The sequence below is a fragment of the Ochlerotatus camptorhynchus genome, unplaced genomic scaffold (assembly GCF_037179485.1).
Source record: "Ochlerotatus camptorhynchus isolate MF236.1 unplaced genomic scaffold, CSIRO-AGI_Acam_v1.1 ptg000259l, whole genome shotgun sequence".
In the NCBI taxonomy this organism is placed as follows: Eukaryota; Metazoa; Arthropoda; class Insecta; order Diptera; family Culicidae; genus Ochlerotatus; species Ochlerotatus camptorhynchus.
In genome coordinates this window covers 612771-640433 of record NW_027040749.1, presented here as the reverse complement: position 1 = coordinate 640433, position 27663 = coordinate 612771, and the positions used below count along the sequence as shown (strand labels likewise).

The 27663-nt window shown below is 38.5% G+C and overlaps 1 protein-coding gene across 1 annotated transcript; it reads right to left on the bottom strand.

The window, feature by feature from the left end:
* Positions 1-1053: 1053 nt before the first annotated feature.
* Positions 1054-24300, bottom strand: LOC135705162 (laminin subunit alpha-5-like). The gene is made up of 3 exons (XM_065226753.1): positions 23956-24300; positions 15109-15374; positions 1054-2201 (listed from the first exon to the last, which is right to left on the bottom strand). The coding sequence occupies exons 1-3, from the start codon at positions 23996-23998 to the stop codon at positions 1215-1217; spliced, it is 1296 nt and encodes a 431-aa protein (XP_065082825.1). The 5' UTR covers positions 23999-24300; the 3' UTR covers positions 1054-1214.
* Positions 24301-27663: the final 3363 nt, after the last annotated feature.

The following is a 27663-nucleotide window of genomic DNA, read 5'->3' as shown; positions in this document are numbered from 1 at the left end:
CTTTTTGAAGTTTATATGGGAATTGCTATGGGAAAAGTGCCGCAAGGACGCTAGTGTTGTCGTGTGCTGGGGAAAATGAAAGAGTACGGTTCATATTGTTAATACAATATATTTGAGTTGTACAAGAAATGCATATCGAAGGCACAAGGATTGTCATCAACAGTACTGTAAGGTAAATATCGTCAAATCTGCAGCGGAAGTAGAGAGACAATCAACGAATTTCAATCGCACCACCCTCACCCCCCATTCCTCACCTCCAAGTAATACAGTACGATGGATCCAGGGGGACTCCAGCTGCCTCTTGCTGTAAGGTTTTTTTAGTGGTTAAAAAACCCGCTTAGGCTAGGCTTTTGAAAATTTTATCCTTAGTATAAAAATAAATAACACACACACAAACACACGCACACACAGGCGTTTCCCGATTTTGCTGCTAAATTGAGTGACATTAGAAATTGATTGATTGATTGATTTCTTTATTATAGAGACTTTCAGGGCATAAGAAAATATATAATGCATGATAAATAAACTTTCAGATTGTCATGATATTATAAACTTTCAATGCATTCCAAACAAATGACAAATAATCGCCGAAAAATCATAATCGCCAGAGCAACTTCAAACTACTTTCAACTCCCTTCCTTTTACAAACCCCGAACAGAGTCTCATAATCTAAATCTACAGAAACTGAAACGTGCCAATTCTAAAAACATTGCTGAAAAATAGTCTGCTGCTTCAATAGAAGCGCGGCTCGTTTGAATTGATATAATAATATTTCTGCACCAGGTGCTTGCCCACTTGATTTAAAAATAAAATGAAAACAGGAATTGAGCCAGCTGACTTTGTCCCACTACTGTATGTTTCTTGCATTCATCTTTCCGGAATTGGAGACAAGCAAATAAGAGGACAACTTTGCGACAACTTTTTACTTGTCTAATCTGCTTTCCGCTCCAGTTTACAAGAAAACGCTGCCAAACTCAAAACAATGCAATAAGTCACACTGCACGAACAAACGAACGGAAAAACCGAAAAGACATGCAGAAACAACACCATGAATAGTTATGAACTGAGAGTTGTAACAAAACTAAACTTTATTGGGTGTCCTCTTCTCCTAGAGAGCATCTTTATAGCTTTTCACAAACTGCACACAACGAGGAGGTATCTTAACAAATGGTAATAAATCATCTTAACGTACTGGATTTACGACGCCTCACACTTTAGTACTCTCCTGGCAAACAGAATTTGAACGTACATGCCGCCGACTGTCCGTCCGTGTCGCACCGGCAGTTATTGCATTGGTACTTGAAGCTCTTGCCTGGATTGCACGTGAAGCCTGGAGCACCGGGAGCAACTTCCGAAATGGGCAGTTCTTCGTTGTCCGCCGACCGTCTGGTGCGTGGGTTGGTCAGGCACAGCTTCTCCGTACACGCCGCATGGCCAGTTTCAGTGCAGAAGCACGTGTTGCATCCGTCTTTGTCCAAAAACTGCGTTCCAGGAACGCAATTTTCTTCATTGTCACTTGCGTCACGCTTCTGTCGATTGACAACCGGTTCATCGAAGAAACAGAACTTCATCGTACAAGCAGCGATGCCATTGTCACCACAGAAACAATCGTTGCATCCATCAGCGCTCTTAAACGAAGTACCCGATACACATTGCTTATCTGCCTTTGCTACTTGCCGTTTCGTTCTGGGGTTCATAAAGCAGAGTTTAGCCGTGCAAGCGGCAACACCGGTCTCCGTACAGAAGCAGTCGTTGCATCCATCGGCATGCTTGAAGTTGATCCCTGGTTCACATTGCTTCTCCGGAAGCATTGCTTCGCGTTTCGACTTGGGTGCTGGTTGATTGAAGAAACAGAACTTCATCGTGCAGGCTGCGATGCCATTATCCGTGCAGAAGCAATCGTTACATCCATCGGCACTCTTGAACGAACTTCCGGGAACGCATTTGTTCTGCGGTGGCTGCTGAGCAACGTCCCGTTTCGTTTTGGTATTGGAGAAGCAGAACTTCATCGTGCAAGCAGCGATACCGCTTGGACCGCAGACACAGTCATTGCATCCATCGGCACTCTTGAACGATGATCCCGGGGTGCACTGGAAGGCTGGCTGCACAGCATCGGTTGAGCGTTTCTCCCGCGGGGGGCAGGATCTGCGCGTGCAGAACCAGCCAATACCGTTGGCGGCGCACTTGCAGCGGTTGCAGTCCTGGAAAAGAAGGAGGCTGACTTTTAGCTGTGTGTTTCAGATTTTTCAAACAATGTTAATAATAGCTCAACGAAGGAAATGAAACCACATGGTAGCGCAGAGTTGTCACAATGTTTAATATCCGCTTCCGCAAAAAGGAACGGTTTTCAATCTATGGGTCGTGACTCACCGGTGGGTCACTTATTGGTCATGAGTTGTTGATATTCTATAAAACTTTATAACTTCGGTAATCATATTTGAGCGGAAATCTGAAAAAATTTTATTTAAATATTTTTGATACCTTTGACTTTAATTTTTTTTTTTTTTTTTTGAAGAAGGACTTAAATTTCTATTCTTGGAGTCACATTAAAAAAAATGAAATTCAGACATGTAACGAACAATCTCAAACACTGACGTGATGATAGAGCGCAAATCGAACACACGACACGCATGCTCACGTGAGCGAGCTCACCGCGCGGTTGACCACTCACCATTTCACCAATGAATGGAAGGGAGGAGAAAAGCAGCGATAAAAAAAATGCTTGCTAAATCGTTTTCTTCGTCAACCAAACCAATTCCACTAAGGTGGTAATTCCCTAAACAGGTCTGATAGGTCTAGGAAATTTAATTAACAATTTTATATTAATCAAACAACTAGAGATGAAACGATACCTCTGTATCAGTTGAAACAACAAACATGGTATCCCACTACAAACAAAAGAAATAATAATCAATTTAAGTTAAAGTTTTCTTCGTCGTTCGCTTTCATGCAACGGACGGATAAACGTCGGACATGACGTAAGAGTGGGACAACCCGCATCGCACCAATACAAAGACGACGACAAATCCACCCACAGGACCGGAGGAAAGGCTTCCCGCAATAGGCAGCATGACTGGGCTGACTTGCACTGGTGTGAAAGAGTCAAGTAGAGCTAGTTGTTCTTTCACAACAATTCAAATCAATGCTGGTCGGAGCACGCCTTGGTCTGGTGTGAATGCTGCCATATAATTGCAACTAGGAACGCTCTGATGAAAAATACTCCAAAAGGGAGGGACCTAATTAGCTATTCTTCAAGTATAAAACAGACTGTAATTCAGTGAACGTGATCAGTTGCAATTCCATTAGCTGTGGGGACAGTCGTCACAACTAATTTGAAAGAGCCAGAAAGTGGACGCGAACATCGGTATAAGAAGCAGTACCAACGGCAACGACATCCTTCGAACGTTACACAGCTGAGTTTGACTACAATGATCACCTGCGTGATTCTGCTGCCAGGAAAGCCAACTGAGCATGCTGTCCCTGGAGATACCCAAGTACACCACTTTGTTCGCTTCGATCCAAAATGGCAGTTTTATTTGCGACGGAGATGGTCACCACAAATTTGGTAGGACCATGAAGGACGCGGACTTCTGAGGCTCTCTGAGTAGCTTCACCCTCTTTCGGACGTTCCACTGCAGTCGTTCCGTTAGGCTGACTACAACATTGATCACCTGCAAAATGTAAACCGCTGTGCAATGGTGTAAGCACGCCATCCCGAAAGTACCAGCATGTAAATCTCTTGGAACCCAAATGGCATTTTTCAGGGCCACTATATTTCTACGTTATAGAATTTCTTCTTAGATCTAGATGGTGAGTAAAACAGATTTACAAAATTAAAATATTTTTTAACCATGGAGAGAAATAACAGCATATAATCATCAATTAATTTCAATAGCAGTGTTCGGAAAATCACCATCAGCTTTGGGTCATTGAGTATCTAAACCTTCCCGCAGACGTCAGTTGGTAGCACGTTTATGCATTTCGTGTTAGTTCTTCATCCACTGAAGCAAATACAACAGCAATATCAACAAAAAGCGCCAAAATAAAAGGAGCGCCAAAAGGCAACAGCGATTAGTACCAATTCGTTCCGTACCCTCCCAATCCAGCAACCCTTTCGATGGGCACCAGGAAATAACAACAAGGGGTCCTTTTCAGAGCCACCATTTGAAAAACAACCAGCCCTTTTCAGGGCCACCAATTCAAAAAGAATTAAAGGCTCAACAAATTTGTTCCGTCGACTAGTGGTTCTACGTCAAGCTTCCGTTCGTGCCCCTAGGTACAGACCCTTCTACTTTTGACGTAGGACTACGTCTTTCGGGAAGATGGGGGTACACTTTATGAAAACCGAAAAATGAAATTATGAAAGATTTTGAACGTTAATAACTTAGCTACCCCTGGACCAATTTCAAAAATTTTATCACCAATCGATCAGAAACATTTCTACGCATCGATAACAATGTTTTTGACTGCTGGTTTCCAAATTGAAACTATTGAAAAAGTGGTCAATTTCAAGCATTGTCCAAAAGCTTCAAAATAACTAACAAATCCACCAATTACGTACATGCATATGCTGCTTCCCCAACACAGTCATCAGATGAAACAAGTCGAAGTGACATTCGCCTCCGATCTTCGGGCGTGTACGGATAGGGAGGATGCAATTGCGGAACATTTTGCTGCCAATTCAGAACCACACGCCCCCAACGACCACACAAAATGCTCTCCGTTTTTTTTTTTCCTTGGATTTGTTTTCTGTGCTGAGCACCAATGCTACCCACACCTGAACCCTAGCTATCGACCCATCAACTCATGAACCGGGGACCAACGGCTTTACTTCCCTTCCGAAGGAAAGCGTGATCAGAGATGTTATGCCTCAGAACATCCACGTGGCACCGACTGGGATTGAACCCAGGTAATTACGCTTACCTGAGTGAGGGCCACCAATGTTACGTTGGTGATAAGTTTTAACCTCCGAAACCATACAGAGTGCGTCCCTGTCGCTTCAGATCGTAGACGACATCCATGGCCGTGACGGTTTTGCGCTTGGCGTGTTCAGTACAGGTGACGGCATCACGGATCATAATTTCTAGGAACACCTTCAGCACACCACTTGACACCTCCACGTCGAGCCAAACGATGGATGGCAGGCCCTGGATGTTATCACGCAGAATTTCCCAATATCGACAAAGCTGCATCATCATGACTGTTGTCTATATTGAGCTGGTTGTCTATATAAGAGGTTGCTAACTACGCTTTTAGCTTAGTTTCGATTGACCCGTTCAACGACAAACATCATGCAACAATGACTGGTCGTGGCAAGGGAGACAAAGATCTTGGAAAAGAAGGCGCCAAGGGTCATCGGAAGGTTCTGCGTGTTAAAATCCAGGGTATTACCAAGCCTGCCATCCGTCGTCTGGCTCTACGTGGTGGTGTCAAGCGTATTTACGGTTATATCTACGAAGAAACCTAAGGTGTACTTAAGGTGTTCCTAGAAAAATCCGTGATGCCGTCACTTACACTGAACACGCCAAGCGCAAAACCGTCACGGCCATGGATGTCGTCTACACTCTGAAGCGACAGGGACGCACTCTGAACGGTTTCAGGGGTTAAAACTTATCACCAACGTAACAAAATGACCCTTTTTAGGGCCACCAAGTTTATTTCCGAAAAGAGTTGGAATAGAATTTATATAGAGTAACCCATGATTTACCCATTCAATTTGTCACTAAATACATCAAAATGATACAAAAATCAAATAATTTGTTAGGGAGCTAAATTATGTTCTATTTGTAGTCTTATCGGTGGGTTATATTTATTCCGTTTCACTTCCATAAACTGAGAAACACTCATCGTTGCATTCTCCTGCTACGCGACATCTTCGAAATCGTCCGAACCGTTAAATAATACAGAGTACATAGAGTATAGACTTAAAGTACAGATAGTACAAAAGGAGAGGAGGCAGTGTTGCTACTTGATAGCAAACTACTCATGATGGGAGGAGTCTGTGTACTTTACCGGCGTGTCCAAAAAGAAAAGCAAACAAAATTTAATTTGTTACATGCATGAGACATGTAACAAAAAGTGTGTTGTTGAGTTCTTTGGCGTGAATGTTCCCGAAAAGTTCAGTATTTTGCTATAAGCAAATGCAAGACAAACAAATTTATTGACAGATTTGCGCAAATTTTGACCTGTTTCATGCTACTGGAAGGTATGCAGGTCACAAATGCCGTGCCAAACTGATTTCCTGCGCAAGTGATATGTATAAACGCGAATAACCACGAGGTCCAGTGATTATAGCAAAGCTTGCCATAAAGAAACCATCACAATTCAGGGCCACCACAACTTTCTACAAAATAGTTGTTAATAACTCACTTAATTACAAAATAATATCCGAAACAACAAACTAGAAAATCGAACAAAAATTTCGTAGTCCTACGTCAACAATGCGGTCGTGTCTTGTACACCACCCTCCAAGTTTTTTTTTTAATATTATAGTCTTTTACACTCTTGGGTTATTTGTGGCTTGTCTGGGATGAGATTTGAACTATGACATCTGACTATGTCGTGAGAAGTATGGATGTTAAAAAATTCCAAGAATATGATAAATTTATATCCTAATAACTAGAACAAGCGTCAGCGGCGTCAGTGCAAGGGGCTGAGCGTTGAATTAATTTGACGTTATCGAGCTACAACGCTCCCGAATTTCGTGGTACGCATCAGCAGCTAGTCGGAGGAGCGGTTGGAGAAAAATCAGCGGCGGAAGAAGGGGGACATCCCTGAAGATCAAATGGAAAAGTAAGGAATATAAGTAGGAGAGCAAAATGTAGCAGAATACAACTGTAAGTACCAGCAATGCTGCTAGTTATTTTCGTTTGGCTGTTGGTGTCCCTCATTGTCCCCATGACACAGGTAATTCTTTAATTGTGTGTCGTATGTTTTATTATCGTCGATTTTATCGTGCCGCATTATTATTACCAGAAATACCCCTACTAAAGTACAAGTGTGTGGACACCCGATAGAGGCCTATAGCCCAGGAGCTATCGTGGTGAGATTATAGTTGGAGCAGGAGCAATCCACCCACAAGATTCCTCTCTCGATTCAGAGAGCTTGTATTAAAGATTGATTTGATTTTGATTACCTTGAAAAATGTAATTAATATATTGGCGACTCAAAACCCGTAAGGAAGGCGAGTTTTAATGCGTTCTTAGGGCTGATTTAACATCCAAGTTCCGGAGCTTTTTTTTTACGTAGGACTACGTCTTTGATTTCTATATGGGGGTACACTTTGTGAAAACCAAAAATGGAATATGTAACAAATTTAGAAAAATTTTGAACTTTAATAACTCAGCTGTCCCTGGTCCAATTTCAATAATTTTATCACCAATCGATCAGAAATATGGCTACGCATCTATAACAATGCTTCCGAATGTTGATTTTCAACAAAAAACTATTGAAAAACTGGTAAATGTTCAGCATTGTCCAAAAGCGTCGAATTAACTAACAAATCCACCAATTACCTACATGCATATGCTGCTTCCCCAGCACAGTCGTCAGAGAGTAGTAAGTAGACGAAACAAGTCAAAGTGGCATCGCCTGCGCTCCTCGGGTGCGTGTGAATAAGGAGGATGGAATTGCGTAATATTTTGCACACTCATCGCCATACTCAGAACCACACGCTCCCAACGACCACACCACTGTGTGGTGGTGTTCGTTCGTCGAAATTAGTAGCAGCAGTAGCAGCAGTAGCAGCCAGTGCTGCACAATTTCGACAATACACGGTGATACTCAAAATTCTGCTTTGGTCACTCGTTTGAGCTAACAGTCATCGTCAAGGCAAACCATGTCAATTGTCAGTGGCATTTTTGTCAGTGACGAACGTGTGCTGATTTGTTTATTAGCTAAATTTAAAATGAAATTAAATGTCTTGAGGAAAACATTCACATGGAGCCATTAAAGTGAACAAGCATCTACGTCCTGAACAGCTTGGATAACAATAATGTGACTCAGAATGCAAGAAATTACCCTTTCTGTTACCAGGTGAATCTTTGTCATTGACGAAAAAATGAATGAGATTTTGACAAAGATTTTTTTGAGAATCAAGTCTATCATTGACTATGTGACAAACAATTTTGTCAATATCGCACAAAAGTCTGTCAATGACAATGACAAATCTCAGCACTGGTAGCAGCAGTAGCAGCAGTAGCAGTGCTTTCGGCGTGTGGCGTTGAAAATTGTTCTCCAGTAACAACGAAAGGCTGCCTGCAAGCAGCGAGCTGCAGAGCCCGCATAAGCAACCATCAAAGGAGGAAGAAGCTGCACCGCTATGCTATGGATCATCTATGCCAAGCATGTCACCCACGCTTCAAACGACATACAGCTCGACAGCCTCATCCGTGTTGAACTTACTCAACCGTCACTACAAAACGGTCCTTTTCAGGGCCACCAAAAAATCGTTTAAGAGTTTTATTTGGACATTGGTCAAGGTCATCAGATCCCGCAAGCAGCTAGCTATCAAGGCTCAACCTGTCTATAGCAGGTGTGGAATTGTAGGCCTGAATATATTGGTACAATTAGTTTTTCCTCGGCTTTCATTTCGCACGATTCGTTTCTTCCGTTTAATCAATCACCCACCCTTGTAGTGACGTTGAAAAGATTGTTTCAATCGGCGCTTGCATATGGAATTTAATGTGGATTATAGAATGTTTTGTATGTTACCAAAATTTATGAATGGTTTGCAACTAAATGTTGAGATAATTTATTGATTATTGAATTATCACACTATATACCATGAAAAAGCAGCCTGTTTGTGAGTTTTTGCCTGTTTTCAAGTATAAAGTTATCATAAAAAACAAATCGCCAGCTAGTTTTTCCCGGCGACTTTACAAATAAATAAAATCAAACAAAATCATCTTGCAGAACTAGCTAGGATTTGTTTTACTTCATATTTCACAAAATTGCTTTCGAGTGTTAAGACATCGTCTCCCGCAAATTTTACATTTTCCCTCTACCAACACATACATCAGGCCTAGATAGATCTCCACAGGATCTATAGAATCCACGCAATTTCGAAAAACCAGAATGCACAGCATTACAAAAAGAGGTCAGGTTTCGACCAATAGCAGATAGATTTTAATTCTAAACAAGCCAAACGATTGGAAATTTATCTACCAATCTGCTAAAATGAACACTTAGTTAATTTTCAATAGGTCACTATTGAAAAAAACCAATTGGCTGATCAAAATTATCACCGAATGTCTGAAAACAGCGCATTCCCTAACACAGACTTAAAAATCGAATTCGATGCGGTCCCACTGAACGGGCCTCATTCAATTACCGTAAGTGATGGTGTCCAGTTCAGCAGCAGCAGGAGTGCTTTCAACAACAACAATAACGAAAGGCTGCCTGCAAGCAGCGAGCTGCAGAGCTCATATGAGCAACCATAGAGAAGGAGAAAGAAGTCCCACCGCTAGGCTAGGATCGGAATCAGTAGCTCGTCGTGCTCAGCTCAGCATTAATCAACCATCACTACAAAAGCCAATAAAATCAAATTTGTGAGAAAATTAGCTCTCACGAGTTCAATCTCTCGAAGTCCCTCCTTTTTTGCATATTCTGCACAAACGATACTTTCCGCCCCCGCCCCATTCATATAATTCGGAAAGAAATCCTGTGAGGGATGAATTGAATACACTTTAATACCAAAATGCACAAAACTTAAAGATTCATATATAACAAAAAAAAATCAAAATACACCTTTTAAAGTCGGGTAGATGAATCGAAAATACTCAAGTTGACAGTCACTTGGATTCTCTTCATCAACTTTCTCTATGAAATAAATTCTACAAATTTGATACGCTTACAAATAAAAAACGGAAAGAGTTAAGATAATTGATAATTGATCAATTCAAAGAACTAAATGTTCACATTTGTTCCGTCCACTAGTGGTCCTACGTCAAGCTTCCGTTCGTGCCCCTAGGCACAGACCCTTCTACTTTTTTAGTTTGCTGGGCCATTTTGATTTAAAGGACATGTTTGCGTTCTCTTAGTTGTGTTAGAAATTTTCAGGTTTGAAAGCTATTTTGGTGACTTTCAAAAGAAATTAAGCTTTTTTTTCGATTGCTAAGAGTGTTCATTGACGTTTCCAATGTAGTTTTGATGGTGTTTTCAAGCCGATTTAATTTCTGAGTCTTGGGAAAATTGTAAAACTTAATACATAGTTTTGAACAAAGCTGTCATGAACTAGGACAAAAATAAAAAAGAATTTTTTGAAAGAGCATGAAAAATGTTCGGCAATTCAGAATTTTTAAAACCAACACTACGAAAGTTTTTGAACATAGAATGTGTTTACACTGGTGGGCGTTGGCCAGATTTGGATTTTTCAGATATAATCCTAAATAGGACCTAGATTATTTAATACTCTAGTAACCTCAAGTCCGTGCTCTGTCACAATGTTTCATTATGATTAATCAAAACTCAAATGGGTAAAATATCAAAGTTGGGGTGTATTTGAAAGAAAGGGAACTTGGAGTGTAGAGCGCACTGCCCACTGGACGATTCTGAAGCCTGGCCAAGTGAGTGGGGTATGGGTTTATTTGATTGAACGTCATTTCCAATTTATATATTGATACATTCAAACCATTGGCATTTGGTATTTCAGATAAGACAGAGATAGGATGCTAATATGTCATTTGTTTTTGTATAATTTCAGGTGTTAATATACCGTACGGTTCAACCAATTATGGAACGGTTAATATTTAGTGCCAGATATTGGTATACCGTACGGATCAGCCATAGCGATGGACCTAGAAGGAAAATAATATTTTCGTTCTTTGCTTTCAGCAAATTGATATCTCTTACTCTTTCCCTCTCCACCCCTCTCATATCCATTTTTTAATGTATCGGTGTACTAGTTTGGACATTTTGCGCCGGCTAGTCACGATTGCGGCATGCTATACGGTCTGGCATGTTTTAACGCTTAGGCTTGGTAGGTCCTCACCTAACACGATGGGTTAGCAGTGGCCACCAGGGTGAGGGCTGATAAATTACAATTAAAATTTAAATGTGTTTACACTTTATGAATTATTGCACAGAACACATAAAAAATTGGGATTCTATATATTCCCGATAATCCTTTTAAGTCACAGAAAATGTTTCGAGACACAGAAAATTTCAAGCATTACACCAAAAACTTGCTTCATCTCAATCTTCAAATCACTATGTTTCGATTTATGCAGCTTCTGGTAAATTCTATGACATCTGTTTCGAAGCAGCTGCTACAGCCTCTGTCTCTGACTTCTTTTGCAAACAAAAATGCCATCGAATCCAGTCTGACTCCGCAAATTAGAGCTAGATTTTAAAGGCTAGAAATGGTGTTCCTACCTAAAAAGAAAAAAAAACAATATTTACCTTTTTTTTTATAAATGTAAAACTGAATTTTGGGATTCATGAATAATCAACTATTTCTCCTTTTTACGCCACACCATTATAGTAATCAAAGCTGTAGTCCGTGCATTATTAACATTTCCAACAGCTCAAATTTCAATAATTTAGGTGATTTTGAATCGGAACTCGGAAGATCAATTTTTTTTTTTTTTTGAATCAACAAGTGGATTTTTATTTGATCTCAAACACACTAGGCATTTGTTTTTGGTTCCAATTCGAAATATGGTTTAGCGCCCTTCATACCCTCCCCCCTCCATTAATAACTTTGATGTAGCTTAGTTCTGCGACAACATTAGGTTGCCAAACTACCACCCCCAACCATCGCTTCAAACTGAAAGGAACGAAACGTGGAATTTCACGGAATATTTATAAACTGTTTCCCTAATTGTTGGTTTCGATTCGCTTAGAGCAGAAAATTTCGTGTTGAATTATTTTCAACTTTCCGAAACGTAACAAAATTCCGCGGTATTATTTAAAACAAAATTCAGCAAAACAAAAATTCAAAAGCAGTTTTTTATGCATCACTGCAGATTGCAAAAAGCTCGCGTCATTCTTCTCCCTTTGCTAATTTTACTTAATACTTATAATAATACGAAAATACTTATTTCGAATTTTTCGAGAATGCATCAAAGTAAATTTAACTTTACATACATTTTCAACATGACCAAAAATATTGGCTCATCAATGAAAAAACCGTCACAGATCTTTTATTATATTACTGTGGGCTCTGCTGTTAAACGATCGCCAAAAAATGGTTGAGTTGATTATACTCAACAATTATCTTCTTTTTTTCGAAATAAATCTCGATTTGCCTAAAATCATTTACATTATGTGTCAGTAAATAACGTAACTGTTCGCTTCACTAACATTGAAAAAAAAATGTAAATTTTGGGACCAAGATTTAAAATAAATTGAAAAATGAAGCTTCTTTTAGCATGAGTACAGAATGCTGATAAAACGATAAGATAAAAACAATCCGTGTCTGGCTGTCCTCAGTTCCTCTAGTTGATTAAATGTTCTTAGAGATAAAAAATACACTGGGAATCAGTGCTGAGATTTGTCATTGTCATTGACAGACTTTTGCGCGATATTGACAAAATTGTTTGTCACATAGTCAATGATAGACTTGATCCTCAAAAAAATCTTTGTCAAAATCTCATTCATTTTTTCGTCAATGACAAAGATTCACCTGGTAACAGAAAGGGTTATTTCTTGCATTCTGAGTCACATTATTGTTATCCAAGCTGTTCAGGACGTAGATGCTTGTTCACTTTAATGGCTCCATGTGAATGTTTTCCTCAAGACATTTAATTTCATTTTAAATTTAGCTAATAAACAAATCAGCACATGTTCGTCACTGACAAAAATGCCACTGACAATTGACATGGTTTGCCTTGACGATGACTGTTAGCTCAAACGAGTGACCAAAGCAGAATTTTGAGTATCACCGTGTATTGTCGAAATTGTGCAGCACTGCTGGGAATAAAAAAAGGAAACTGAAGTTATGTCCTAAAATCTGACAAAGAGTGTCAAAAGCTGATCAAAAATATGTTTATTAATTTTTTTAATTTCAATTTTTATTTTTAAATAAATCACACATCCCGAGTAGAACACTTCTGTCGCAAAAAAAAATTGTCTTTGAATCCCGACCTGATTGAAGATTAAAGATTTCGACAAGATTGATTAATTGAAGAACTGGGCTGAAAGATTCCTTAATAAAGAAACAACAACAACAACAAAATTATAAAACAATTATATATTCGATAGAGTATAGTTCTGCCCAGGATTTCTTATTCAAATGAACAAAACTATGAATCACATACCACACACTTAGAAAGAACTAATTTTAAACGTGAAGGAATCCATCTTTGACATAAAAGATGAGATGTAAACAAACATTTCATGTATTTTTAAGTGCGCCGAGGCTGAAAAGTTCGTTGCTCGACGAAAATCACGTTTGATTAAGCTATATTTCGTGTCTGTTATGACTCAAATTTATGTCAAAATTGACGCTCGTATATGTCACTCTCAGAGCACCTAAATTTACACGAATTTTTCTAAGTTCATGCACTCTCAACTAAATTCTAAGCTACTGTTTCATTTATGGCGGAAAGCCCCATCTAGGCCCAATCTCGAATTATGTCCGATTTAACTAAGCACTATGCCGTATTATTCTCAATTTTAATCTCGGATTTCACATTAATACATCGATTTCGGGGTATTAGAGCAAATCCGAGATTTTCGAAAAGTACGCAGAAAAACAAGAATCTGCGGTGCGATCTTCCAATGTCAGCGTCCTAACAATCGCCGCTTGTCTCAGATACAAATCCAAATCCAATAATCCCATAAGCATCGAGAAATTCTTTAATTTTATTTTAATCACTTTAACACCGATGAATCATTCGTGGCTTGTGCGGGGATGCGATTAGAACTCGCGACATTGGCGTGAAAGATATAAACGTTAACCACTATGCCAATGCCATTCCCTCGGCTCCGATTAATTTACTTATTCAATTTAAAAAGAAAACATTAATTGGTTTATTAAAAATTCTAAAAATAAAACTTATAAAAATTAGAAAAAATTAATTTCTTTTAGGTTCTATTCTATGGAATTCTATGAAGATCTGTGATTTTTCCGTAAGTTAAGAGAGCTCGTCTGGAATATGTTCCGGCCTTTGTCACTCTTGTCGGTTGACATGGTCATGACTAGTTTATGTTGCAATTAGATATTAGCAACTTCCCCGGGGGCTTCTGGAACCTGTTCTGGGGTCATCGCGATGCGATTGTATTCTGCTTAGTTAATATGGTCTTTAATGAATTGTTTATGAAATTATGAAAATTCGTATGTGTCGCACGACTGTTTTCTTTTACAATAAGAGACTGACCTCTTCCTCTGGGCTTCCAGAATCTGTTCCAGGGCTATCGGATGGTTTTTGTCACTCTTGTCAGATGGCATGGTCTCTTATGACATGTCCATTGAATTATGAAAATTTGGATATGATGCATGACTAGTTTATGTTAAAATCAGAGATTGACCTCTCCCTTGAGGGTTCCGAAACCTGTTCCAGGGCCATGGGGTAGCCTTTGTCACTCTTGTTAGTTGACATAGTATCTAATGACATTTTGAAATGTTGAATTATTAGTTTATGTTGCAATCAGAAATTGGTCACTTCCCCGGAGGAATTTGGAACCTGTTCCAGGGTCATCGCATGGCCATTTTCAATCTGCTTAGTTGGAATGGTCTCTAAAGCATAGTCTATGAAAATCTGAAAATTGTGCTATGTCGTACGACTGTTTTCTGTTACAACTTCCCCCGGGCTTGCGGAATCTGTTACAAGGTCATCGGGTGGTCTTTATCGCTTTTGTCATTTGACGTGGTCTGTAATGAAATTTCCATGAAATTCTGAAAATTTGGATATGCTGCATGACTAGTATTTGTTAAAATTAGAGATTGACCACTCCCCGTGGTTTCCGGAACTGAGGACAATGAGCTGTCCATTCCAAAATATAGTACACCATATTGTAGTTCTTATCTAAACCTACAGCTTTGTAGAACATTGTTTCGTTCTATCTTATTGTCTGAGCTTCGCAATAAGCTTCGGTACCCGGGTTAAGGGTCAAAGAAGTTAGAATCTTCTGCGAATTTCAGCCCAAATCCCACCCGAAACTCACCTCCATCTTCACCTCGTTCGGAGTGCACACCTGTCCGTTGGTATGCACGTGCTCTTCCTCCTTTTCAGCAGCTAAATCCTGCTGCCCATTGGACACTTCCTCCGCTGCCGCCGATTGTACCTTAGGATCATCCCCCTGCTCCTCCGGGACGCAGAACTTTCTCGTGCAGGACATAACCTTGCCATCCACCGAGCAGCGGCATGTGTTACAGTCCAGTTTGAATGTGCTTCCTGGTGCACATTGTTGGCCGGCTTCCAAGGCCAGTGCTGGAAAATATAATGCAAATGAATTGATTTAGAATTACAGCAAACTTCAGGCCCATCAAAACTTCTCCGGCTCAAACCATTAATCGCTTATCAACCACAGAAGCAATAGCGCAGCTGGGTCCTCATAATCGCTGGAACCACACGCGTTCAAACGAGCGCGATCGGATGCGCTCCGAAAGCAAAAATGGAAATCTATTTCCTAAAGTGTTTGCATGTGTCCGGAGCGACGCGCGGCGACGGTGATAGATTGGAAGTTTGTTTACAGTCGTCATCAGTTTTACTGAGATTGGACTCGGCTTCCACCACATGGTATCAACATGTGTATGGAAGTCGCTCATCAACAACGCTCGACAACGGCGATAAGGTGATAAGCTACCAACATTAGCATACTACGCTCCACACCCGGCAAGCGAAACATTCGACAAGTCATACGAATGCGATGACCCAAATGAAAAACAAACGGGCTACTCTTATGTGTGAACACATATAGGCGACGGCGGCGGCGGCGGCGTTGAAGAAGCGAAGAAAAAGTGAGAAAATCCAGCAATCGAGGCAACACGAGTCAAGTTCGCCGTCGATTGGAAGCCAGTAATTGGTTCGTGAACTTGACCCTTACCATTCAACTATGGCGGCGGGATGCTTTGGAGCGTTCTGATTCCTTCACCATACTGATGACATCGGTGTAATTGGAATAGAAATTTGCGCATTTCAATGTTTTCAGCGTTTCATTCCCGGCTCTAGCAGTGGCTGAAACTGTTCAGTTCAAGGCAGTTTGCATACTGAAGGCAAATGTTTGGAATTCACTAATGGTGTGGATTTAGAACGATTCTTTTTTTTTTTTATTTTATTTAATCGTCGGTGAGCTTTAGGGTACAATCTTGACCCGACTACCTTGAGCGTAGCTGTGAACGACATAGGTGGATGGATGTTTCGCAACAGCTTTGAATCGGAAGAAATTAGAATCATATGCTCATAAAACATGGAATGGCGATCGCCCGATAGTAGTGTGTGTGCCTATTAACAATGCAACTCCCACTGTCTGGCAGTGGTATTAGGGCTGCAATAATTTCTTATGAAAGCAAGAAACTTGAACCTGGAAGTTAGAAGGTGACAGCTCTGAAACTTTCAATCAAGTAGGGCTTTTTATCTATTTTCCGTCCTACTAAGTACAACCCCCACTTTACTTTCTTTTTTGAACTGGTTTTAACAAAAAATGGAATATTTCTGTCAAAGATGACTTCTAAATTTATTCATCTTTTCATACGTACCGTTCGATTTGATAAAGAGTCACAAATTGTTGAGATATTGTTTTAAATCTGATACTACTCGAGTTCTACGAGTTTCAATTCCGTCCAAACGCATTGAAACGTCATTAGATTTTATTTCGTCTTACGGATAAACGTAGAAAAAGGAGATTCGCTAGGAACGCTTCTTTTGTTTTGACAACAATAAGCTTAAATATTCATAAATGTGCTCTAATAGGATTTATGTTGTAGCTAATGCATCGGAATAATAGGTTTTATTGATTTGTACACGGTGAAATCATTGATATTATTGATATTTTCTGATCGATAGAACGGAAATGGATGGTTACGACGAAGTAGCGCTCTACCCTAGTTGTGCAATACTTGAGTGACGCGAATTTAGTAAGTACATATTAAAATTATCGTCTCAATTTAGATGGATAAATCCTATAGAGGAAAGAAGAACGAAAATGCAAATAAACTTAAATGAGTGTTCCATTTTTGCGTTAGTTGGAATAGACGGCACCGCATGCAACGGAGAGGAATTTCATAATTTTCACTTCATGTACTTTTGAACACTTTTTAAAAACGAAATTGTAAATTTGTAAATTGTAAAATTGTTGTAACTTCACAAGAACGAAAACAAACCAGCAAAACAAAAGCACGTCATTTTCGCAGCGCGGCCTACTTCGATCAAAGCGATCGCCCGATAGTAGTTGAACAAAAGTCATCTACAGAGTCCAATTGATTTTGACAACGTCTCCAGTATCCATACTTTGCTCGTGCTGTTTAATATTTTTCTAAGACTGTCCGGATATGTGTGAAGCTTTGGCCGTCAAGTGTGCGTCTATTGACATTTGTGGAAAGCTATTAGGAACTAAAAAATCGTTTGTCGCTCAAATCGAACAGATACTGTACTGATATCAAATATTAATGCTCGTGAAATAATAAAATCAGGTAACACTTAATCAGTTGGTTATGAAAAAAACAATCCATCACCTGATGGGATTTGAACCTAGAATTCCCGTTCAATACACGGGCAATCGCTATTTATACTAATGCTACTAAAAAACATGAAAAAATTTACTAATAAAGGGTAGGTAGTTAATCAACTCACCCCTTTTTCAATACTCTGGAGTACACATATTTTTATTTTAAATAACGGACATTGCAAAATCAATATTTCAAACGTTGAAACAAATTGTGGGTCCTATACAACAAACTTAAACCCTTGACTAGCACCGCAATGATGAGGTGGCAAAAATAACCACCGCCAAAAGTGACAAGTCGATGGGGTGAAATAAAAGATGGGGCTTATAACATTAAACTCTGAGCTAAAACTAACATATTTAAAGAAATCCGGCAATCGGAGCTTGGTTAATTTTGACAGACAAGAAGTATCATTTTCATAACCGTAGATGAGTTCTGTTCGAAATTTGATCGATCAACAACAGAGGAATTTTAGAACATGGAAAGTAAACCTTCGAACTGAGGACGGGCCCGGCGTACTGGTTTGTCACGCTTAAGGTAACGAGTTCATATCGCATCCCCGGTCGAATGTGTTAAAGGGACCATAAAACAAACAATAAACTTTAGAAGTGACAGTTTATTTTAACTCGGCGATTGGGACAGGCCAAAGCCGGCGCCGGTGGTGTAGTGGTAAGCGAGACTGCTTTATCGTCCCAATGGGTCTGCGTTCAATCCCAGCCGAGGTCAGTGGGATTTTTCTGAGGCAAACAAATCTCTGGTCACGTCTTCCTTCGGAAGGGAAGTAAAGCCGTTGGTCCCGGCCCATGTGTGTTTGAATGGGTGCGATATCCTACGCAGGTGTGGAAGCTATATTCCTGCACATTCGATTGCCGTCAATGGATGGTAATCGATGTCCGTCGGTGATTGGCACTAGATTGCGGAACACTACAACGCTCTGATGAGACAACAAAACCCTACCCCAAGCTCCTCCCCTGATCCTATCCTTCGAAAATGTGCCCTTCTAACCTCGAGTAAGCCGCGAGTAATCGGCCCAACTCCTACTAGACATAGAATTAAGAGAATTTTGTTACACACAGTGAACAATGAATTATCGGCTCCGTAAAGCTAACGCGATTGAGCCTTCCAAATAAACGAACTAGATAGATTGCGGAACAGAAACCGACGTTAAATAAAAGAATGCAGAAGAAGAACGACAGGTCAAAGTAGAAAGCAATTGTTCACGAAATTATGGGATGTACACCCCCCAAATAAAGAATTTAAAAATTTAACAAATATTTAGGAATTTCGAAAAAAATGCAAAGCCGAATTTTAAAAACTGTCTAGAATCATGAAAATTATTCTATGACTTGAAAGGGTAATAAGATCTAATTGGGAAAGTAAAAGATCTATTTTTAATAATATGAAATTTATGCTACTAAAATTGGTTTTAAAAATATTGAGCTGGAAAAAAAAACATTGAGATTTAAAAAAAAATATGTTAAAGGTTAATTGAAAAAAAAACTAAGTCGCCGGAAAATTAATTATTTTGGACCTTGAAAAGTACTCCAAGATTTTGGACTTGGAAGATCATTCAGAAAAAAAGATCCAGAGAAATTCGATGGAATAATTCCAAGAGTATTCTGCAGAGCACTTGAAAGGAATTCTTGAAAGCATTCTTAAGGAACTCCCAAGAGAATTTCAAGATAATAATGCTTCATTTCCAAATGGGATTTGCGAGGATATGTTCAGGTGAATTCTAAGACAGAATATAGGATACAATTAGGATAAGGAAGAAGAACTGAAAACTTAAAACTGAAAACTGAAAACAACTCAAATGAAATTCTGAGGATAAATCTAACCAAATTTGAATGGCAATTCTTTCAGGATTTTGGCCACATTCCTAGAAAAATGCAGAAGATATCCAAAGGAATCTTGGCGTAATTACCATTATTATAATAAGAATTTCAAGACGTTCCCTCGGCTGTTGACAAAAGCAGGCCACTCTCGATGTGTGCCACGCGATCGTCTGATTTCTTGGCAGCAACCATTGTATGGTCCTCCTCATTGTTCTTCATCAGCAGTTCTTCCGGTCGATGCGTCGTCGACTTTGGAAAGCAACCGTTTCGTGATGAGTGTGTGAGTGTTGACCACGTTTTGCGTCCATTGCTGCAATGGAAGCGCTCTGCCCCCCCGATGGCGTAACTGCCATATAAGGAAACCACTGAAAGCGGCTCCAGTTCTGATGGAGGAGGCTTTTTGGATAGCGGAAGATATAGTGTTTATTGTGTAGTAGCTTTTGACTATACTTTTAAGATGTATTGTATAGTGACCAAGAATCCTCTGTAAAGGTAAATTCGGTTGAGCCTTATCAAATAAATTAATGAACAAAAAAAAACAATTTCAAGTGAGTTTAAAACTGAAGATGGATGCAAAGTAAGTCTAAGTAGCATTTAAATGTGTGGCTATATTGTAATAGGAGATGAGTAGTAATTTTGAGTATAATTTCTAGGTAGTTTTAACTCATAACTTCTGAAAAGAGATTGATTGATAAAGAGATTTCCAAAAGAAGGTTAGGTTAGGTTTTCTTTGAAGTAATGAAATTGGGTTGTTAGCGAAATGCTTAAATAAAACAACAAAAAGGGGTTATCTTCCATTTAATTCCACTTAATTAATGTTGGTATCCATGACAGATACGTATTTCGACAACAATGTGCAATCTTCATCAGTGTCATTCCAACTAAAGAACTTATCTCAAATCTAAACCCTTTAGTACTCATCCTTAGGTAAAAAAGTCAAGAGTACAGGTATAAAAATGAAACTACAATGTGTTGAATCGGAACCTACCTAACTAATAAAAACCAAAAACCAAAAAGGAGAAAAATTTATACAACTCTCTAATAAGGAAAATCTCAAAGGCTTGGTAGCCTTCATAATGAAGTAATGAAATTGGGTTGTTAGCGGAATGCTTAAATAAAACAGCCAAAAATGGGATCTTTCATTTAATTCCACTTAATTCCCACTACAGAACTTATCAAAATCTACATGTGATCTTGACTAGGGATGAGTACTTAATGGGGTTAGATTTTGATAAGTTCTTTTGTGGGAATGACACTGATGAAGACTGCACATTGTAGTCGAAATACGTATCTGTCATGGATACCAAAATTTATTAAGTGGAATTAATTGGAAGATAACCCTTTTTTGCTGTTTTATAGGTTTTCTTTATTAGGGAGGCTTTCAGTCTGGGGTTGGTTAACCTCCGATTTTCAGAAGATGATTGAGATAAATTTAAACGAAATTTTATAAAAATTTGAACGTAAAGTTTATAAAAAAAACAAAGGGAAGTTATAAATTAATTGTGATAATAATTTCAAACAATTTTTCTGAGTATTACAAAACAATAATAATGAAAAAGCAAAACTCCAAAGCCATCCAAAACAATAACTGTAATTGAATTCTAATAAAAAATCGAATGGCATTTGAATCTGAGGAAAGATCCAAAAGAATTCCATGGCGAATTTCAGATCTGAGGATAGTTTCAAGAGAATATCAATAAAGATCTGATATCACTAGGGTATTTTGAGGTGAATATCTGAGGATCTTTTGAATGAATTCGAAACGCTGATGAGAATTCCTAAAAAAAAAGAATACAGAATTTAAAAAAAAAATCTCAAAAAAACCATCCAAACATTCCAATCGAAATTTTGGAAAACTACTTAGGTGAGTTTATACTAAACTTACAGGAGGATTCCTTGATTATTCTGAGCATAGTTTTGAAGCAATTTTGCGGATAATTCCACAGTTTTTCAGAAAGGTATATTAAGCAAGATCTGAGGAATATTCCAGGAAGGCCAAACAATTAGAAGAAAACAAGAAGAATTTCTTGTGTATTTTGAAGAGCATTCGTAATGGAAAAAAAATTAAAAGAAGCTCCCAAGATTATTCTTGGGAAATTTTTACAAGAGCTCTGAGATAATTGTGAGTTTCATCGAAATTATGAAGGTTATTAGAAAAAGAAAGAAGTCAATATTCTGGACAAATCAAATTTTGAGGCTTTGAATTTTTATCGACATATAAGATTTGAAATTGGCACATTTTTCCATACTCTAGACATGGATCAAAAATTTAACAGGAGGATAAATTTTCACGATTCAGAAACATCTTCCTTGCCTTGATTTGTTTTCCGTCTATCTTGTTTTCCGTGCTGAGCACCAATGCTGCCGACGCCAGGAAGGCAGCTCCCACACCTGGACCCTACCTATCGACTCATCAACTCATGAACCGGGGACCAACGGCTTTACTTCCCTTCTGAAGGAAGGCGTGATCAGAGATGTTATGCCTCAGAACAGCCCGGCGGCGCCGATTGAGATTGCACCCAGGCCTGCTGGGGTGAGAGGCAATCATGCTTACCACTACACCACCGGCACCGCTTATTCAGAAATATGAAAAAGATTCGAAAATGTTTAGAGATTGCAAACTTACGGGATTGTGTATTTAAGGTAAGGATTTAAGAAATTTTAAGGATTCTGATACATTGCTTTTTGTGTCAGAATTCTTGATGTCAGACAATTCACACTCTAGGACATTGATCATATTTTTCGAGAAAACAGACTTGGAAAAAAACAATTCCGGGCTAACCTTAAATTCCGAATCCCAGATATTAATAAAATTCAAGAAAAACTAGTCTAATTTGAAACATGGCACACGATTTAATCTTTTATAAACAGTGAGTAGTTTTCATGGATTGCTAAAGGTAGAGCAAACCCTCACTACGACACTGTCCAGCGTCTTGAATTTTAGATCCTGGTTTTAGAAAACAACAATTTCAGGATCTCAGATGAACTTTTTTGTCCATTATTCTACACTTGGCAAAAATTTTAGACTCTGGGTTGCCGATAAATTCTTCGAAGACTCCACAGTGATAAATACAATATTTATGGTTCTAAATCGTTAGTTTGAATGTAGGCCCAAAGGCCCAAAGATAGGCCCAAATGTTTACTTAACAATGTGTTACACCCCTCAGGATGAGAGATGTTAAATTGAAAGTTACCTAGTGAGTAAATAAAATTTCAAAAATGGTTTTCTCTGAGACATCACTACAAACCATTTTTGAGATTTATATTTACTCACTAAGGTCAATTTCACCTTAAAGAAAGATAAGTCATTGATCGAGTTGGTTCACAAAGGATAAAGACATGTTTAACTAAGTTACACAATGCTCGATAGTTTTCCCAATATTTGTAAAATAACTCCTTACACTCACATTGGAATCAGTGTGGAAATCAAATAGAAGATTGGCATAATTTTGGGGTCATCGTTCTGGACATTTTAGTTTGATAACGAGCACTAAATTTGAAACTTATTTCTATGATTCAAGCCACAGCCCCTGAATAATTGTATGTTGAGATTCTGAGATTGAGATTCAAAGCTTTTTATTTAGCGTCTTATATTTGAAAAGATAGAGTGTATGGTTAATAATCTCCATTGTCTATTAACCCTTATGTTCGTAATTAAGGTTATCCCAACAAACATTGGAAACGGAATAAGAGCTTATTCAGGCAAAAATTTGCTTCTTCAGCTGAAAAAATGGCTCTACAGCCTTTAATCAGCTCAAATTGTTTGTTGGATGTTTTTATCACATCGTGTTATTTAAATGTGATCTATGTAAACAGGAACCCCTTCACACATATATTTCGGTTAAATATCACTACTTTAGTATTTTTGTTTTCTTTCTTAAAATTCTGAACTGTCCTAGATTTTCGGAAACTTTTGCAACATGGCATCCGACAGAAACAAATCCATATGCTAAACTTGTTGATTCACAGTTCCACTATAAGTAGTAACTAGTACATCCAACCGGGAAATGCGAGATTCTATTAAAGATTTATATGAAAAGTGTGCAGAATTTGAAATGTGTCGCGACATGCACAGATTCTGTAATGTGGTCACCGGAAGATATTTTAAATAATTAGCTACAAATTTCAGGAAACTCAAGCAATTCTGACTATCCGAATCCGAATCCGAATCCAAATTTCAAATGCGGATCTGATATCCCATTTGCATGAAAACAAATTCTAAAAATATTCAAAGTATTGCCAACTAATGTCGATAGAGCTCTCAAAATGTAATTTCCTTCGACGAGCTTAAAGGGTAGCCATAATTCAAAAAGTGCACTAAGAACGATTCTTTTTTGTGCAAAAGTTAACACGTTACAAACAGCTAAACTTATAGTTGATCATAAAAACAGTGGATAGTATCACCTGGATACAACTCAACCCCATCACAACCATCAACAAAACCAACAAATCATAATACCATTAACATATCACTAAACCTTAGGTGGCTCACTAAACTAAAAGCTCGCGTACCTCCAGCGACGAGCACTGCCGCAATTAGCAGTAATGATCTCATTGTTTCCCTCCTGCGCTGCACTCCTCCTCGCTGGCCCGTCTAATTTGTCACTCTTCTAATGAGACTCCAGTTGTTCTCGATCTATCAAATTAACACACTCGGCTTATTGTTTGTATCAACTCGATAGAATCAACCACCGCCGGAAACACCTTAAGCTTCCTTATTCTTCCGTTCAGATTCCAACTATGTTCTCACGTATCGGCACTGTTAATCACTTCCAGTCAGTGTGTTCTCGTCGATTTTGTCGTGTCGTCTGCTCCGTCGATCTTCACTTTCGCACTACAACCGTCAAACTGATCCGCCGATCGGGTGCGAGCAATCATTTAAATACTTTATCAGCAAAGCGAATGCCTGCGGGCAGTGGAAACGAAAACCCGAAAACAGAATGTACATTCGAACATAGAGCAGGCAGCAACGCATTAGTATTCCGGGTGAGCGAGCAAAATACTCCAAGATGAATGGAGTATGAAAAGATCGGACGGACGAACCGCGAAAAATCACCGCCATCCACCCAAAGATAGAGAGAGTGAGGATGAAGAGGATCGCGCAAAAATGGAAAAACATTGCGCGACTTTGACCAAGATGGTAAGTCCATTATCGGTGCGCTAACGATTGGCTTATCGGAACAACGAACGGATGGAGCATTGCTTTTTTTCTGGTATTCTATTCCAAGAATTCATGCGGCTCATGATTCGAACTGTGAAGATTGAATTTCAATTTAAATGCTGCCATGGAGACGCTCGGTACTTGGAGTATTACCTGCATAAGAAAGGACTCACAGATCTGTTCGATGATGATATCTCGATTTTTTGGACAAGTCAAATCTCCTGAATCCTATATAAAGCCAGGGAATGCAACCAGGAAATACAAGTTTTTTCAAAGGCTGATTTTTTCATCTGCGATTAAATCTGAAGTGTGGTTTAAACACATGGTTTAACCAGGTTAAAAGCTTAAGCGCAGAAATCGGTCCTTACTCTTAAGTTTGGGGTATTAAGGGTTACATACAAATGTGTTTTGTTCATATCTCTGCTATTTTACGTACAATTTTTTTCTTTATATGACATTTGAAAGTTAATTACTGAAACTTACTTCGTAGGTTTCACGGTAAATATATTTTTTGCATACTAAAGCATCACCTAAAGCTACCACATTTTTCAAAATTCACACTGAATAACCATGACAGGTCAGAATTGGATCGACCAAATTTTGAAAAGAAAGGGGAAGTAGAACCCTTATTCTATACCCATCGAGCAACATTTGTGAAAATTTGGTGGATAAATTTAGAATATAATTTAAATCAATTAAATAGTTATCCAAGTCATCGATCATACGATTGGGGTCACCACACATTAATGGTGTGTCACAAATGTATGTTTAGATGAAATTCTAGATTAAAAATATGAAAACATACCAATATAATATATTAAAAATATGGAGAGCAACATACCAACGAAATAGGTTCCATTGATTGCCTTGGCAATGAAGTTATCCAGTACCATACCATCCAGCATGTACTAAATTCTAGTACAGGAAGCCATCCAGTACCATACCATGCAGTACGCATCATAAATCAACTATTGCATACTTCACGGCGTAAATCGAGCTAAATAATCATGCAAATGCAATCACACGGTACACGGATAGAAATCTCCTTATACCTTTTGGCAAATTTCTATTACTGATTATCCATAAAATGTATAAGTCAACTAATAAGCAGACACCTTGCAAAAAGTTAATGAATCATGTTAATAATCATGTGTCAAATGAAATGTATAAGCGGTCACACATACCTTTAATGCATTCTTATAGGACCTATGTGGTTTGTCTTATGGAATGTATAAGGCTGATGTTTTGACAAAAATGTATAAGTGAAACACATGAATAAAGTAATTGATTTCTATAGACTTTCAAATCATCAGCATATAAAGTATAACGTGATGATACGTTTGGTAATGATCAGTAATGAGAATTTGTAATATAGGGGAAATTTGAATTAGCGACCAAAAATTGATATTTCTCGCTAGAAGTTATTTGAAGTCCTCTGTTGCCTGTTTTCGGAAGGGAATCTTTCGAAAAGTGAGATGCGAGTTCCACTGTTCTTCTCTTGACGTGACTCACAGACTCTAACGTAACTTTTGAATAGTCTAAAAATTAAAGCAATATTTTCGCGGAAACTCCACTGTCCAAACTTGCTGCTAATGTAAAAACATATAAATTGAAAGGAACAAACGTGTAACTCTAAATAATATATTATGGAAGCTTACATGATGCACATGATCATCATGTAAGTTTACATGAAATCATCATGTAAGTTGAAAAAAATGACAAGCTTGTAAGTGTACATGTTTAAAGCAAAGCCATACCAAAAGGTGTAAAATTTCTAGTACAATTTCATTGCATGCTCCATTTATCATTTGTATGAGATTACCACCCCTATTCTGTTTTTCGTTCGAAACGAAATTCCTATACAAAAAAATATTTTTTTTGTATGAGAATTTCGTTTGAAACGAAATACAGAATAGGAGTGTACGTTACATATAATTTTAATTATATTTAGTGATATCTATGTATCTGGTAAATTATGTGTAATGTTGAGTTTTTTTTCCGTGAAAATCTTATTAAAATAATACTCGACTGAAGAAAAACATCGCATTTTACCGAATATACATTAACTCAGGTACAGTTTCACTTAGAAGCTAGGTAAACTTAACTTTGGCAGGTACTTCGCGGAGTACCTGGTCCTACAGGAAATTAAATTTAAGTTTACCTAGTTTCTAAGTGAAAATTCAAATATATCCGGCTGTAATGAAGCTATATAAATTATTTTAGCTCCAAATTAATGGTGAGAAAATTTGCTGCTCCATTTGTCATTGAGATTAGTGGTATGGTTGTTAATTAATTGTTTGTTGATTTGTTTTTTTTTTTGTATGTATCCAAGAAATTATGGGTTTCATATACGATTTTTAGGGGGCAGTGGGCTTTGAGAAAAGTTCAAAACCGTAGAAAATGGCTTGCTCTTCGGCGTAATGGCCTTCGGTAAAATGACCCATTCCACGAAATGACCTATTCCACGAAATGACCCATTCCACGAAATACCTATTCCACGAAATGACCCATTCCACGAAATGACCCTCGGTGAAACGTCCTAAGGGGAAATGTCCCGCTCCCGTTTTTAAGCAACAACAATTTAAAGAAAAAATAAACAAACTATTAGTTAACATCAACACCACCAATTCCACTGACAAATTTTGTTCAGCTGACTGAAAGAATTTTCTCACCTTTAATTTGGCGTTAAAATAATTGATATAGCTCCCTCCCGTTGGCTAGTTTTTGCACCTTGCTGTTGGAGGGCGGGCTTAATTTCATGCTTTATAGAGGAGTGTTGGAGACGGTAGGTTTATGGTCGGCGTTGCTGGCTCATGCCGCGATATAATGGCGCCATGGGCAGGCAATGGGGATTACTAAGCTTCCCCTCTCTGATAAACCACTGCATGAGTGAATCAAAGATCTAGTCTGGCAGTGATAGTATCACACTTGTTACTCCTTTAATTGAGAGCCGCGTCGTAGTACGCTTACGTATAGGCACTGACGTTGGGTGTGATACTGGCGGGTTTTGCCGCGAATCACTCTTATTATATTTATTTTACGGAATTATACTATTGAAA